General features: G+C 33.5%; 1 protein-coding gene across 5 annotated transcripts; it reads right to left on the bottom strand.

Moving 5' to 3' along the window:
- Nucleotides 1-273: 273 nt before the first annotated feature.
- On the bottom strand, nucleotides 274-15845 carry LOC104884355 (ABC transporter A family member 2). 5 transcript variants are annotated; one of them, XR_008967773.1, is made up of 16 exons: nucleotides 15378-15844; nucleotides 10037-10268; nucleotides 9128-9297; nucleotides 8831-9016; nucleotides 7442-7537; nucleotides 7148-7348; nucleotides 3744-3903; nucleotides 3412-3638; nucleotides 2624-2741; nucleotides 2452-2528; nucleotides 2191-2280; nucleotides 1630-1773; nucleotides 1237-1539; nucleotides 1074-1154; nucleotides 823-969; nucleotides 274-714 (listed from the first exon to the last, which is right to left on the bottom strand). XR_008967773.1 is itself a non-coding variant. In XM_010668994.4 (15 exons), exons 1-15 carry the CDS (start codon nucleotides 15744-15746, stop codon nucleotides 836-838), a joined length of 2601 nt encoding a protein of 866 aa, XP_010667296.1. In that variant the 5' UTR covers nucleotides 15747-15844; the 3' UTR covers nucleotides 823-835. The 5 variants fall into 5 exon arrangements, 4 of the variants coding, with proteins under 4 accessions (XP_010667296.1, XP_019103122.1, XP_048492779.1 ...); XM_010668994.4 differs by lacking the exon at nucleotides 274-714 and having other exon boundaries at nucleotides 823-982; XM_019247577.3 differs by lacking the exon at nucleotides 274-714 and having other exon boundaries at nucleotides 823-982; nucleotides 1237-1773; nucleotides 15378-15845.
- Between the last annotated feature and the right edge of the window lie 1479 nt (nucleotides 15846-17324).

The raw sequence follows: 17324 nt of genomic DNA, 5'->3' as shown, positions 1-17324 counted from the left end.
CAATATTATTAAATAATATTTTCGTTTTCCTACTTGCTATATAAATTGAACAAGTTAACAATGGAATGAAATTTAAAATTTTTTGATTATATATTAAATTAAGAAGAATGATTTCCTCTTGTTACATATGTGGGTGAAAAACTCTGATCAAAAATTAATTTGATGATATAACTTGAAAGACACCGTCAGAAGAAAAAAGATGCTAGTAATATTCGACGATTGAACCTGATACACAAATTCTTCCACTTTATTTGGTCACAAGCTTTCTTCTGCTTTATATTTCCTTCTCTAATTGAGAAAAAAATGTTAATATGACACTCATGCATATCATGCAAAAAATGCTAGTACATGTATAAAACAACTATATTTGTATGTAGTATAGCATGAAAGTACCACTATATCTACAAATATTCTATTTTCCGAAAATTATTTTAGAAATTTGGTCAAGGTTTACAACAAGACCAAGAATCTTCCCTCTTTGACCAAACACATTTTGGCGGGAGGTGTTGTGTGTTGCCTGCCCGTAATGGTAGCTGCACATTTAGATATATATGGCAACTTCAGGGGAGTACCCGGCCCCTGAAATGAACAAATCAACATAATCATCTTGTTCCATGTACATTATTCTACCAAAAAATATCCGCTACAATCGTTGTAAATTCTAGGTGGCACTTTGGAAATAATCTGCAAGATCCTTACATACCGACCAGGTATCTGCATGCAATATGTTAGGTAAATAAGGTTTCATATACTTGTAATTTTATCAAATTGATGAGTAAATTAAGCACATTTTTCTATATTTTGTATTGACCATGACGATACCTCAACGACATCTCTAATATAATTTTCCCTCAGCTGGAACATGTTCCTTCTTAGCTTGGCCTTCAATATTTAGGAAAACTTCTTCCAAACTCGTAAGACCAAGTTGGATATCAACTATACCGAATTCTCCAAGTCTTTCTTCAAGTTCTTCAAAAAATTTCTGGTTATAAATTCAATCGCAACAGTTTCACTAAGCAATTCGCAGAAGATGAAATTAAATTGATGACAAATTTGTACATGTATATTTTTACCGTTAGTAGCTGCTCTTTTTCATGAGGGATAACAAAAGACAGGAAGGATTGATTCTCCTCTTTAGGCACCACACCTAGACGCTACAACAAAAACACATAAACATGAATGTTTAGTTGTCAAAAAGATGCACTATAAAGAAATAAATTCTTTCATGTAACATACATGCTTAAAGAATTGTATGACAGCAGCAGAGGAGCTCATATAATTAGCATCTCCTCTGGCAGATATTCCATTAACGTTTTCAGCGAAGGTCAAATGAGCAACGAAACCAGTACCAAAGCGCGATTTCAATCTGATGGAAGTTCCAATGCACCTGAGTTTTCCTTTAACCATAATTCCAATACGGTCACTCAATGTGTCCGCTTCTTCCATGGAGTGTGTCGTTAAAATTATGGATCGTCCTCGTTTTGCTTTTTCTATTATGTCCCATACATGTCTCCTGCTAATTGGATCCATACCTGTTGTCTGCAATTTATATAAAACTAAACTTATAACAAATTTCTTCATCATAATTTTTAGTACAAAAATCATAAGTTTTGATAATTCCATGCTTACGGGTTCATCAAGTATTATTACTCTAGGATCACCTACAAGTGCAATTGCAACACTTAGCCGACGTTTCATTCCTCCACTGTAACTTGAAGCCCTCATTTTAGCAGCATTAATTAGTCTGACCTCTGTTAGAGAATTCTGAACAACCTGTATATCATATATACTAGAGTTTTAAATATCCATCTAATTAATTATTTACTTGACTTGAATTTTTTGTGTGTATTCTCATTATTAAACTTAATGAAGATGAGATTAGAGTCTTAAAATATAATTGTTGGGACAAAAAATAAAGCAGTTAATTTAGTAGCACGGGCTGCAATAAGGGCTCACTTGAGCGGTCTCAAATACCCTTTTGTCTCATTTAGAATCAATTTAAATTCGGTATTCTGATCCAAATCCAATTGTTGCGACAATTAACTATTAAAACGGTATTTCCTTGTTCCGGAAATCTTTTTTTTTTTGAATAATTGGGTTTAAGTTATCAATAATAGACCGATTGTCATATCTAACGGAACAAGAAACCGAACGAGACTATAAATTGTTTGGTTACAATGGGAGACATACCATCGAAATTGCTTCACAATGTAAACCTTTGATATTTGCAAAGAGGTTGAGGTGCTCTTCACCCGTCAATACATCCCACAGAATATCAAACTAGATTGTAAGAATTAAGGCAATTTTGTTACTTAATATGCTGTCATAGAGTTTTAGAAGTTGTGAGCTTTTACATATACATACATATATATATATATATATATATATATATATATATATATATATATATATATAGACAATCGCACTTGAAATATAGTGTAACAAGACTACCTGTGGACACACGCCTATCATTTTTCGAATCCTTGACATGCCAACAGAGTTTCGGATGGAATGTCCTTGGACTAATGCTGTGGATTATCAGTAATTGTAAGAGAAACTAATATCACAGAGAAATTAAATCTTAATAATAAAAAGGCAAATATTGTATAAAACTAATTGTTACCATCTCCATTGGTGATTGGCGTAATTCCAGTCAAACAATTGATTGCTGTAGTTTTACCAGCTCCATTAGGTCCTAAGAGGCAAAATAGCTGATCCTCGGCAAGATTCAACCATAAGCCCTGGAAATTTGATGATTTAATTATCGATCGAATAAAAGAAATATAAACATTTAATTAATTTATCAGCAATGCCTGAAATCATTTACAACATGAGAAAATGACACCATAGTTTCACATATAAGGTAAGCCTAAAACTAAGGAGTTGGTTACTTGCTTTTTACAAGCACCGCTCCCTTATCCTTATTAAGGCTCCAATTTAAACAAGGTTCCTAACAAGTATATATTTATATCCAACTTTCAGCACAAAGTTCCACTAAACTTGATCACTTTTTCAGTCTTTTCATTGTTTAAAACATGTAAATCTTCATGGGAAACGATTGAAAACTTAGCTACTTAGGCATAACATTTAGTTTTTTCTCCGTTTCATTTCAATTTACTCACTCCATTATGGGGGAAAACTAAGGAGAAAGTACAAAAGTATGAGAGAGAAGCTGAAAAGGTGGAGAGAGAAATTGAAAAGTGAGAGAAAGAAACAAAAGAGTGGGTTAAAATAATAAAAAGTGAATGACATGGGTGGAAAGAGAGGAGAAATTAGATGTGACATGTTACCAAAAATAGAAATACAATACTGTGTAGATTAAAGAAAATCGGACTAAAAAGTAAAGTGTGTAGATTAAAAAGAATCGGAGGGAGTATTGTCTAACACGGAAACTGTAACAACATTCTTTACCTTGAGAGCATGGTAAGGAGGGGTTTTCTTGCATATACAACATCCAAGAGTTGTTGATCTCGGATAGGCCTTTGCAAGGCCGCATATTTGGATAGCAATATTTGAATCAACAACACCCTCGTGTGCTTGTTGTTTTACAATGTTTTCTTCTTGAAGAACATCCTCATCTTCAGGGGTTGGGTGCTCGAGTTGCGAGGAAGAATGAAAGCATGTACATAGGCCACCCTCTGATGCATCCATATAAGAGAAACTTATTAACCAAAACAAATCGAAAAGAGTCCATGTGAGAGAAAACTGGAGAAAATAAAACAAAAATAGCAACGACTGGGTACCTTCTGCCTTGCTTCCGCCTTTGCCAGTCCAATATCCAGGGTACATGAAGTAGAAAACTGATTTTCGTACTCCATTAGGGTTTGGAATTATATTGTCAAAGTAAAGAGCCAAGACAAACCACATAACAGACGTCCCTAAAAGCCATATGAAGATGTCATTCTGTCATGAATGGAGCACTATATTAATGGTTAATACTAAAACTTTGTAAGAGACTAAGCAAGAATGAAGAGTATTAAAAAGGAACATAAGCTAAAAGGACAAAATCAGATCAATAGTATGTGGGAGAAAAACAGTTTTATTAGGTGTTAGCGGCAGACTAGTAGCTATTAGAAATACTTGTAATATTAGTTATTTGAGATAAGCATTTGAAACAAAATATCTGTTGAATTTTTTTATTATACTTAAAGTAGTACTTCTGGATTGTTTCCCTGAATAATGAGAATATTTCTAACTTGGTTCCTCTTAAAATAGGTAAAAGTCGAGTTCGACGAAAGAAATTTGACCCAGAATTTGGGTCCATGGATAGACTCAGCGCCACTCCTCCCTCTCATAAGAACGGTGGCTTTCTTGAAATCTATGAATGTGACACTTCAAGTGCTAAGCAATAATACGGACACAATCCTTTCCGCGCGCCTAGCCTGTCCACAGAAGCAAATGGGCATAACAGCCCTTTGGGAAGAGGTAAGAGGGTTAAGAAACCCCTGACAATCCCAGGTGGTGTTCTGGCCCCAAAGAAGAATGTGGACCAATCCAAAAACTGGGATCGAGGTCGATCCATGGAAAATAGAAAATGAGGATATCTTGGCGATGCTCCTAGCGAAACCAAACATGCCTAAAGGGATTATTATTCTTTTTTGGTATGTAAGAGGGATTGGGAGACCTTCTTTTAAACGCAATTTCCAGCTTTTGGTGCAGCAACATAATCCGACGCTCAGGATTTTGGTGGAAATGTCGTGACAAATTGCACGAGATCATGGGGGCGTCGGGTTTGATGCATGGCACTTTGTGGAACCTCATGACTTTGTGGGAGGTATCCTTCTCCTTTGGAAGTCATCTATGCTAGACTTTCATGTCATTGGAGAATGAGTGAAAGGAGTGTATGGAGTGATTGAGGTACATTCAAACCATTCTTCTTTTATTTTGTCTTCTATATATGCTAGCACTAAATTATGGAAAAGGAAAGAATTGTGGAATGATTTAAAACTGTTTGCTTCTCATGTGGATAAACCTTGGCTTGTAGTAGGAGATTTTAGTGAAACTATTAGCAAAAATGAAAAGTTAGGTTATATGTTGGTCTAGAGCGAAGTTGTATGCTTCTACTATGGATGCATGCAAATTGGTTGATATGGGGTTCAATGGTCCTAAATTTACATGGTCTAATTAATAAAAGAAAAAGGAATCCTATTTTTCAAAGAATTGATAGCGGGTGGGCAAACCCGGATTGGCTAAATATGTTTCCTAATGCTAGCTTATGGCATCTCCCGAGCATCACTTCTGACCACTGTCCCATTCTAATTAAGCTTGACAATACCCCTGTTAAAGTTGGTCTTAAATTGTTTAGGTTCGAGCCCATGTGGCTTACTCATGAAAACTTTTTTGAAATGATGTTCCAAAATTGGCCTAATAACTCTAATATCCAAACTATTCTCGACCTTTTGCGTAGTACTATGATCCTTTGGAATAATAATGTATTTGGGAATGTTTATCAAAGAAAAATAACAGTCTTAGCTCAACTTAGTGGGGTCCAGGCTTATCTCCAACGTAATCCTAATTAGTCCTTTTTTCAACAAAATCTTGAATCAGATCTCCAAAATGAAAAGACTCAAAATCCTTGAGCAAAAAGAGTGGCTTTGGTGTGTTGAGAGTAGAATGGACCGATTATGGGGTGGGGAGAGAAACACTAGGTTCTTTCACCGGAGCATTGTTATTAAAAGAAATGTATCTCGTATCTTGTGTGTTAGAGATGATGTTGGAAATCACACTGAGGATATTGAAGGGATAAAAAAATATAATCCAAAAATTCTATAGAAGCTTGCATTTCACAGACAAAACTCAATGCCATAGGGTGATTGTAGCAGATGTTAGAAGTATGTCGGAGGGTTTTGTTCCCTCTATTGATGAGATTCGTCATGCCATATCTAATATGAAACCCTTAAAAGCACCAGGACCAGATGGTTTCATCCTAGCTTTTTTCAAAAGATTTGGAATATTGTTGGGAGTAATGTATGTAAAAACATTCAAGACTGGTTCCGGAAGCAATGTGCTCATGAGTCCTCGTGTAAGGCCCTTATCTGTCTCATACCGAAACAAGCATCTTCCTCTATCACATTGGCTCCAACATAATCTTACTTTGAATCGACCTTTTCGCAATCTTCAATGGAAAGAGGTTTTCCCTTACATATACCATGAATTGTGGAAAGATAGGAATGAATATGTGTTTCGAAATGCTCCCCAACCCCGTCCCATTAAATCTTTTCAATGCTACCTATTGTGCCTTAGATTTTTCCAAAGCTAAACCTAAACCGAATGACTCCCCTGTCTTTGGTATAAGTCTTCCAAGGTTTGCCACCTTTCCATCTAATTTTATTGTTACAGTTGATGCCTCTTTCTTGCATTTACATTGTTGTGTGGGCCTTGGTGTTGTTGTTCACGATTCTACAGGAAGGTGGATATTGGGGTTTAGTAAGAAAAGTTATGCCAATGATCCTATTGCAGCAGAACTTCAAGCTATACAGGAGGGGCTCCTCATGGTGTAGATATAACAGTTCACCTCTGTGAAGATGTACACTGATTGTAGAAATGCCTTGCAGCTCATCGTTCATGACAATTATGTTGACAAATATTGTAATCTTATCACTATGTGCAAGGGGTTACTAGAAACTCTTCATCATGTTAAGCTCCAACAGTGTGTAAGGCAGCGTAATCATTTGGCAGATGTTTTAGCTAAATATTGTAGGATTTCGGATATGGCGTGTAATGTTTCTAGGGTGTTCCCTCCCTCGCCCCCTAATTATTGTAGAACTCAATATATTGAGGATTGTAACAAACTATTTTAATTTATGAGGATGCTTTGTCAACCCAACAAAAAAGTAGTACTTTGATTCAAGCTAAATTCTATAGCTTTTTCCTTACATTATTCTAAAATCTAGTTTCGTTACCTTTTTCTGACATACCAAAGACCAAATACTACTATTTGAATTTAGTATCAAGTATGTCTTGACCTAGTGATTAAGATTGAGGTGCTGTGAATAATAGGTCACAGGTTTGAATTCACCTCCCCTTCTTTGTACTTTATACTACCTTCGTGGTTTATATAAATTAAAAAAACTATTTGAATTTACTATTGTTTTTAACTTATTCTAAACACTAAAAACTACCCGCAAGATTTGTTGGATATACGCACCATTGTCAAAATACAATTATCGTCATTGGGTGCACATCTTGTCCTTTGGCTCCAGCTCATTCCAGAGTCCTGATGTATCCTACTTGCTTTAGTGAGTGTATGAAGAGCCTTTGCGAATAAATTTGGAGGGTATAAAGACCATATGACTCTGTATGTTTGAGAGAACCTATTATTGTAAGGAAATCCAATTGTGGTCACGATCTGCAAAACATGGACAAACATTTGTGAGCAAGTATATATATTGATTTTCCTGACCTTTTAACCAAGACTTTATGAGGGATTAGAAAAACAAACCTCAGAGATTATGCCGATGATAAAGTTGTAGAATCCTATGTTTGTGGCTGAACATGATTGGCTAATGAAAGCTGATAGTGCGAATGCAAAGACGGTCTGAAGTAGGTAAATCAAAGAGCACGTAAGAGCTTACTCGATAAATTACTTGTAAATGATTGAAAATTATTTGTAAGCGCAAAATTCGCTTTTTAAATACATGCAACATATTGACTTTCACACATGCTAATACACTACTTTAATTTCTTAATATTTTTAATTATCGATTAGTGAAATTTACAAAAAAATCATATTTTTTGGAAATACATTTTGAGACTAATTATCCAACAATATATTACTTCATGACTCCTTATGTTTTAAGTTACTTGCTATATTTTCATAAAAAGAAAATATCACAATACTTACTACATATCATAAATGGACTTCGTTTTACTCCTAAAATTTGTAAAATATTAACAGGGTTGGTGTCTCCACTTTCTCCTTTAAAATACACACTCATATATCTTTTTTCTTGAAAAAATTAATTGCCCAAAAGATGGTGGCCTCTAATTTCTCTATCTTAAAGGCTCTACATTTTTCTCTATAATCTATACTAATATATTAAAAGGCGTTCATAAGAATGTCTATATGCCATGTGGCACTCTCCTCTAAGGTTCTAATGCAAATATACTCTATTTTCATGTCAAACCCCTCAACTAAAAAAAATATGTCATGTGGTTAGAAGGTATCAAACACATGATCTTTGAAATAGAAAGTGAAAGCTTAACCATTGCTCCAACATAACATCATTGTTTAATACTCCCTCCGTCTTCTATTAGTTTACCCCTTTCTTTGGGGCACATTTGCCGAGATACTAATTTGAACCTTAATATCTCTAATTTTTGATAAGCAAAAATTAAAAAAAGTTGATATTTGGATAATACACATTGAGACGAATCTAACAAGATCTCACATGACTATATTTTTCCTTAAATACAAATTACAAAAGATAGTCAAAGTCATGTATGTGAATAGTGTCAAAAGTCAAAAGGGGTAAACTAATAAAAGACGGAAGGAGTATTTCAATATAAAATATAATAAGGTCTTGTAATTATATCACATTAAAAGACTACACAAGTAGTTGGATACCTAACACATTAATGGTAATGATAGTAGACATTGTAGACATAAACTCTTACTCCAATTTCTTGTATTCTTCAAATTATGACATCAATTTTTTCCTCACAAGATAAAAAATTACGAAAAGAAACAATCTGGGGAATCGTCCGGGACACTCACTAGTTAATATTTAAATAGTGTAAAAAATATGATCTTGCATGTATTTAAAAACAGTGATAGTATATGATATTATGTGATCGTAAATGAATATGGGAAATACAATTGAGAAGTTACCATGTTTAATTGGAACAGAAAGAAGACAAGGAACAAGATTGTAGTATTGTTGTGTAAGAAGAAATCAAACTGAAACATCTTGCCAAATAGTACGATGAAAGTTGATGAAACAACCACAAGAACACCCTCCCAAGCTAGCCAGGACATCCAATAGGCAGTATCATACAGTCCCATCATACTCATCCCCTGAAAAAGCACACCATATATATATATATTAGACATGTAATCTTCAATGTAGTGCATAAAATTTCTTACAGAAACTAATTTCGTTAAATTTTATGAGAGTAGGGGAATAACCAGTCTAAGTTTTAGTTCTTTCTCCATCACTAGGGAACTCAACTGGAACACAAAACCAAACATGGCAACGGCAAGGAAAAAGGTCGGACCAATAGTGCCAATAGCAGAGAAGGGGTCTCGAGCAGGGTGTGCAAATTCTTTGAAACCAATCGTCCAGCTAAAATTTGGATCTGGACAAGCATAATCCGAACAAAAAGCAAAATTGGTTAAACATCAAGAAATGTAGGGAATAACAAGTACTCTCTTTGTATTTTATTTTTAATCTTTTCCTATCTTTGGGTATCAATATCTCTAGGTATTACTAAAAACTACGGGAAGTTGGTATTTGTAAAATACTCCCTTCGGTCGTTATTAGTTTACCCGTATTTCATTTTGGGATGTCCCTTATTAGTTTTTTTTTCTACTTTTGAAATAAGACCACATCACACATACATTCAAACTTTGACATAAAATAATAGTTTCTCTTTCTTTCTATGACCCGCAACATTATTTTTCCTAAAACTCTGTGCAAAATAAAGGGGTAAACTAATAAAGACCGGAGGAAGTATATATCAAGATGAATCTAACAAGATCCCACATAAATATCTTTTTCCATATATAAAAATCACTACATATAGTTAAAGTTTTCAAACTTCGATACAATATTTCAAGATAGAAAGGAGGTTGTCTTGTAAAAACCGCCTACTTTTAAATTAAAATTAGGCAATGGTAAGCCCAATATTAAAATAGAATTAGCTCAATAATGACTAGGTTAATTTCTTTCCGTGACTAGTTTATTTAGTGACTAGGTCTAATTTTATATTAAAATTAGACGGTCTCTTTTAATAATTTTTGGACAGGCGAAGCTAAAACAATATAGAAACAGTATTAGAAAAGAATGAGTAGAAGTAACATAAAAATTAAGGGTACCTCCAATAAGAAATCTTGCTATCTCACGTTCTGCAGCAATCTGGAGTGGAATTTGAAATTTGGAGGTAGGATCTTCATACTTCCCTCTTCGTTGTACAGCTGTAGAATTAGTTTGAACACCATAGCTTATTGTTGTCTCGTTTCGTTCCATGAAATGCAACACTCCTGAGCAATACATCGGATTACTAAGAAGCCATGCATCAACATCAGCTTCTGTTGTAAAGGACTGAACCTGCATAAGGAAGTCCATTTTAGCTGTGTAATTAATTAAGCTAGTGCAACTTGAGTCACCTAAGCAAGTTCATCCTCGAACGCCGTGTGTGGCGTTTGGATTTATGATTCAATATTGTTTGTCGTAATTAAGATGTTATGTTGGTCATTTAGATCGAGTTTAGTTCATGTCTTTCACTTTGATTCCAAATTAAATTAGATCATATCGGGGCCTAGTTATTGATTAAGCTAAAACTGTTACATTGTTGATCCGTTGCTTGCTGTGCATACATGTGATTAATCTCATAATGGAGAAGGGGAGAGAATGTCATTAATTTTGTCATAATTTTAAGGAGCTACTACTATTGCTGATTAATGGTTTCTGATGGAAATTTCTTCCAACTTGTAAGTGGTCGGAACTCTTCTCCTTCAGTTGGGCAGGTCGCGCTCAATTGCGCTGCCTTGGTATTAGTTTTTTCATGTGAAACTGAATCATTTTCTTATTAAGTAGAAAGATCAATGTTATACTCCCTCTGGTCTTTATCAGTTTATCTCTTTCTTTTGCACAGAGTTTTAGGAGAAAAATGTTGTGGGTCATAAAAAGAAAGAAAAAGTATTAATTTATATTAAAGTTGAATGTATGTGTAATAAAATGTTAGTGGTCCCATTCCAAAAGTAGAAATAAAAGAAATGGGTAAACTAATAAGGGACATCCCAAAAAGGAATACTGGTAAACTAATAAAGACCGGAGAGAGTATAAAGTTGTATATATTTCTAATTTAGACCGAATAATTTAAAGATTGCTTTTTTTCTTCTTGTATGTAAGGAGAAGGCGCCTTAACCGGATCGTAACCTCGCACAGGTCAACACGGCACGAGTTTGCAAGCAAGGCTCCTTAGGAGTAGGGGGAAGGATAAGGGGAAGTTCCCACACCTAAAGTGCCTCTATTAGGATTTAAAGAGTGCTTCTTGGGTAACATGTTATACCATAACTTATTGTGTAATAAAATCTGATATGCAAGTAATGACATAAACTCCAACAAAAATGATTACGACTATACAAATAATGACATGAATTTTGTGTTATTATGTTATTCATATCATGTGATTTGAGTTTTTTTATAGAAGAATGTTGCTTTTTGCGTTATTACATGATATAACAATTATCTCAAAAAAATTTGTGATCTGAATCAAACGCATGAGTTCTATCACATCTATCACAAATAATATGGGACGGAAAAGTAGACATCATTACGAGTGTTCCTACCGACTACCGTCCGCCATAAGAAAAATCCGAATATAGCCTACCGTAATGGAACTATAGAAGAAACACGAAGTCCTACTTAAAGACAAATATACACAGGAAATAACACTTTCTAGTCTTGTTTTTGTGGTTGTGAGCTTTGCTCCCACTCCATCGGAGTCCGATTCGGGTTGCACACCTGACTCTTATGGGTGAGTTTTCCAACAAGAATTTATCTGTTTATGCATACAGAGAGACATTAACTCGAAATTTCACTTAAGCAACATCAAACTGCTTACCACTTGAACCAACTCTTATTGGTATACTTTCTAGTCTCTACGTAAGACTTGATGATAGAATGTTCAAATTGTTCTACATGTTTGACTTGCTCATTTAACACTTACTACAGGACTACAGGTAATTGATACACAACTCCATATACTTCCAAAAGGTATTCAATAAAAATTAATAGCAAAAATTTTCTCCGCTCTAAGTTTTAATACTTTTACTAATTACATTACTTAGATTCATAAGTACTTCTTAGTTGTATAAATATAAACTAATGTACACCTTGAACCGTAATAACTAGTTCTTGAATCCATTTAAGACACGAGTGCTTCGTGTACAGATTTAACTGATCACAGATGAAGTATAAAACGGTTCAAGGGGATCTAATCATCAGTGTATGTTTTTACTCAATTAGTCAATTTGGTCTTTTGACATCGTATCAGAGCCCATTTGACAATAATGTTATGGGTATGGTCCCAATCTCATCCCCCCGCTCCTTTATAAGTGGAATATCTACGGCCAGGAATGAGGGAGGTTTGTGTTATATCCATACTTCAATGTGTTCTCACGTACGGATATGATGGAACGTAAAATTCTTCATGTAGTTCCAACCATCAGTTTGAGCTTTTGGTCGAGTTGGAACTCTAACATTATCTATTCTGACAAAAAATGTATATTTGGATTCTATATGGGTTACATATTTTGTGGGTGGAATTCTTCTTAAAAGTTATGAGGGTTAACAAACAAATCAAATTAAATATGCTAGTTTCTGTTTATGATGTAGTAAACTGATTTTCTAATATAATGCCCTATTTTGTGTTAAAAAAAAACAAACAAATCAAATTAAATATGGAATACATAAGTATTTTGGCAACGTTTAGGCAATCAAAATGAAAAATTAAATATCTCAATACTAATTGAATCTGTTATGAAATTCAAATAGAATATTAGATTTTATTAATAATATAGTCTCGTTGTTTCTTGAAGTTTTTCCCATTTTCTTTATTCATCTTTCTATGAAATTCTTTCCTACTTATGCAATATTTTCTTAATTGGCGTATACTTTTTCCGCATTAAAATATAGTGATTGATTTTCTTTTTCACGAACACTCGTATTAAAATAAAGTGATTGATTTTCTTTTTCACAAACACTAAGATGAGTAGAATCTAAGAGTAATTTAAATAGCATTTTTTTATTTAAATAAAAGACAATGAAATATTGAATTGACCAATGAGAGTGAATGACAGGCAATAGGATAGAGGAAATTTAAAGATAAAGGATCAAAGATGTCATATTTTATTTAAGAACACTAAATATGGGTACCATTCTCCATGATAAAATGAGGATATGACCAAAGTTTTTGTTTTGCAATGAGGGTATATTAGGGAAAAAAGATATTTTCAAATGTAAAAGCACTATGTTTTGGAACACACAAATTGAAAATCAAGCATTATATCTTGTGACGGTGGAGTACTCAATTTTCCTTTCCATCGTTTTTTCACATATGCTAGCGCTTCTTAATCGATACAATTTGACTGACACTGAATTTATTAGCTTTATTTGACTTCTTTATATTATTGTTGGTACTTTGTAATGGGGTATATCTTATCGTGGTTAGTGGATTGGGGGGACGCTCAACTTTCTGAAATAAGAGTGTGAGTTATTGTTTGATTTTCCATGAAGAGAAAACTTATATGTCATTGGTGAGACCATGTCATTTTAGGAATTATATTAATTAATATGACTCGTATGGGATAAATGAAAATAGAAATTGTATATATTAATATAAGATGGCCGAGGGAGTATATTTACAATTATTCAACAACAAATACATAATAAATGTTTGATCTTTTGATCTCTGCCTTTTGTTAGTTTAAAACGCTTCCTAAAGGTCTTTATTTGGAATACAACCTCCTAGACATGCTTTAGTTTTGGAGTTTGTCTTGTAAGCCGTCTACTTTTAAATTAAAATTAGGCAATGGTAACCAATGTTATCAGGATCGAGATCCTACTTTGGATCGTAGGGGTTGGTAGAATCGGATCAGCGGGATCGGATCGTAGGATCGTAAGATCCTATAATCCGGTGAAATAAAGATAATTATACTAAAATATGGTGAGAACCTCGTGTTAAAAATTTACACATATTAATAATAAATTTTTTAATTAGCAAATGATGATATTTTTCAATACTATAATTTGAAGTAACTGCGACCAAAATCTAATAGGAGAAATATAATATGTGAAATCACTTTATGATTTTTATACGGTAGGATCGGATCGTAGAGTCGTAGGATCGTAGAATCGTGTTAAGATCCTACCATGTGATTTTTTGTGGTTGCGAAGGATCGAAAGATCCTACGTAGGATCGGGATCGGTGAGGTCCTCCAGGATCGTAAAATCGTAAGATTCGAATCGGGATTTTAACTACAATGATGGTAACCCAAATATTAAAGAGAGAATTAGCCCAATAGTGACTAGTTTAATTTCTTTCAATGACTAGTTTAATCCATTTAGTAACTAGGTCTACTTTTATATTAAAATTAGACCGTATCTTCTAATAATTTTTGTTAATTTTGAGTTTCCTTGTTATAAAATGCTTACATTTTGTAAAGAGTTTGTCTTATAAGAGACTGTCTACTTTTAAATTAAAATTAGGTAATGTTAACCCCAATGTTAATAAGAGAATTAGCCCAATAGTGAGTAGATTAATTTCTTTCGGTGACTAATCTAATCCATTTAGTAACTAGGCCTACTTTTGTATTAAAATTAGACCGTTTCTTTTAATAATTTTTGTTTTGTAAAATAATAAAAAAATGTTTTTGTTGTTCGTAAAATATATGGTTAAAACTTAAAATTTAGGTATCTTGTTTTGTTATTATATGGCTAAAAAATATGTGGAAGTATCAATTACCACAAAAAGTCATAATTTAACTTTTCAGAAGTCAAGTGAGAAAAGAAAGTTAACAACTTTTAAAGACTTCCACGGATGGCATATATAAGTGACTCTTAGGTTTGATTATAACATAAGAAGAAATAGAGTTGAAACTAATAAGATAGTTTAAAATAGTTGAACTGATGAGGTAGTTGAAAATTTCAATACATTAAATTGAAATGTTATATTTGATAGCAACTCAATTGCAATCAAATTCTAAGCTTATTTTTTTTTTTTAAACTCTTACCTCAAACACGAGTTGATTTTTGGTGACTTAACCTTTCATTACATCTCATTTATGTTGACTTACCTATTGTTGCCGAAAATAACCTTATTCTCATCAAAAGTAGGTCAAAATCATTTGAGCTTGTCCTTTCCAAGAAATTTTATGAAATGCTTTCTCTCCTTTCTTACTTTGAATACATTCACCTTACCCATTTAACCACGCTAAATTTGAAGAATTATTATAATTAATTATGGATAAATGAAATTAAAAATATTTATTAAGATGCGTTGATGTAATTAGATTTTCCATATATACTACAGGTTATACACTACAAGATCGTTAATTATGGTATGTAAATAATGTCAAATATCAAAATTATGGACAAATAACGTGGAAACGGGAGGAAATAGTAACTTGTAAACTAGAAAAAGAGAAAATGAACCTTAGAAGCAGGAATTGGACGGCCAGGATTGTTAGCCATAATGCTGGAGACGATGCGATTGACATTATTACTGGAATTTCCACTATACACGAAATCAAAGCAAGGAAGTTTAACGAAGAACTTATCTTCACATGGAGAAATGGAAGGAAAAATAATAGACGTAGGATCCAAAACGGTGTCGTAGTAAGTAGTATTCTTGAATTGCGTTTCTATTGCTTTTTGGATAGAAAACATCAAAAAAATAAAAATTAAAGAAGAGAAGAGTTGGATAATGGTTGCCCATTTGTGACGCCATGAAAGCAATACGTTTTTAAAAAATAGAGCTTTGAATTGCTGTAATAGTAATGGACCACCTTTCACTAGTTCCATTCTTTATATTTCTTTAATTTGTGTGTGTTTAATTTCTCTCTTTTATCATGGGGATCTTTTCATTACGTTTTTGTATTGATTGAAGGATGTGAATATTCAAATGGATTGTGTTTGTAAATGGACATATTCTATGAGGCGGCTGGAGGGAGTGAAGTTACGTTACACCACCGTAATCACGGCATAGAAGATCAATAATGACATTGGACTTTTCTAGGTCTAGATGTTGACGCACCTAATAATATTTGATCGCTTGGTAATACCTTTGTCTTATACTATCGTCGCCTCGTCCGTCTTTATTAGTTTATCCTTATTTTTTTTGAGATGTCTTTTATTAATTTACCAATATTTTTGTAACAGCCCTCTCGCCATTCGGAGGTTAAAAAATCTGTATATATCTGAGCTTGGTTTATGATAACAATTTAAGATACTCAATTATTATATCATAGTCTAAGTATTTAGATGTTTGAGTTTAAAAATATAAGTTACATCACATAATTGATTTATACAATAAACATAACGCAGCGACAGAACATATAACACGAACATTCCAGACTAAGATAATCTTTGACCTTTAGTTAAATCCTGCAAAACAGCTGAATCTGCCCTCACCAGGACAGGTTCAAAAGAACAAAACAGTCTGCTTACGTTGGTACACAAGTCCCACCAGTTTACAAATGTTAAGGTGGTGGCAAAATAGATTTCCATTTTGAAGAAGTATCATAATCAATGAATTTCAAACATTTCTATTTGCTTAAATATCATAATACTGCTCCTTTATAAATAAAGTACTATAATAGTATCCACACAACATAACAAATAACTTTTCATGAACAACACTTATACTCTTTCCAATACTCGCTTAAATACATTAATACAAAACTCAAAAATATTTTTACTTTGGGAAGGAACACGAATGGAGGGCAAAGCCAAATCTCCAAACTTTTTGAGGGACATCTCCCCACCTTTATTAACTTCTGCTTGCAAGACTTCCTAGCTCAAGACCCTATATAACAGAGCAATACCCGCTCCGGAGCCATACCTGCTCCGGAGCCATACCCGCTCCGAAGCCATACCCGCTCTAATGACTGAAATAGCAAACCCGCTCTAGGAATGTTATTCATTATTGCTAATGCAGCTACTTTCCTTCTAAAAATAGTCTTTAACTTATACTCAAATATATCCCAAAAACTTTATTTTCCAATACTTGATCAAACAACTTAATAATCAACTTAATTTATCAAAACAAGTTTCGAAAAACACACTTGCTATGTCAAGTTCCACTATATTTGTAAAGGTGACTTAACAACCGTGTTTCGAAAGAGTGCGATGATTAATAAAGGTGATTAAAGGCTGGGTTAACAAGATATGGCAGTAGGTAAAGGGTTCATAGAGTGGACTTAACATATAGAAGATTACTTCACACAAAGAGAGCGTAGGTCAATTTAGATGATTCTCGGTTTGGTGTTAATGACAATGGTTATAAGCAATGATTACTAGTACTTCTTGGGTTTAGCCAAAGTTTAGGTTTCAAACTTCATATATATATTTAAAATACAGTAAGTATTCATCAAGAGAAAA

The sequence above is a fragment of the Beta vulgaris genome, chromosome 9 (assembly GCF_026745355.1).
Source record: "Beta vulgaris subsp. vulgaris cultivar EL10 chromosome 9, EL10.2, whole genome shotgun sequence".
NCBI lineage: Eukaryota > Viridiplantae > Streptophyta > Magnoliopsida > Caryophyllales > Amaranthaceae > Beta > Beta vulgaris.
This window is presented reverse-complemented; position numbering and strand designations above follow the sequence as displayed.

Bases quoted from the DNA above. Each gene is read 5' to 3' on its own strand.
- LOC104884355 (XM_019247577.3), bottom strand. From the start codon at position 15,746: ATGGAACTAGTGAAAGGTGGTCCATTACTATTACAGCAATTCAAAGCT. The intron at 7,538-8,830 runs GTAACTTCTCAA...TACCTACTTCAG, and splicing joins TTCTGTTCCAATTAAACATG to ACCGTCTTTGCATTCGCACT. The intron at 3,639-3,743 runs GTACCCAGTCGT...TGGATGCATCAG, and splicing joins AGGCGGAAGCAAGGCAGAAG to AGGGTGGCCTATGTACATGC.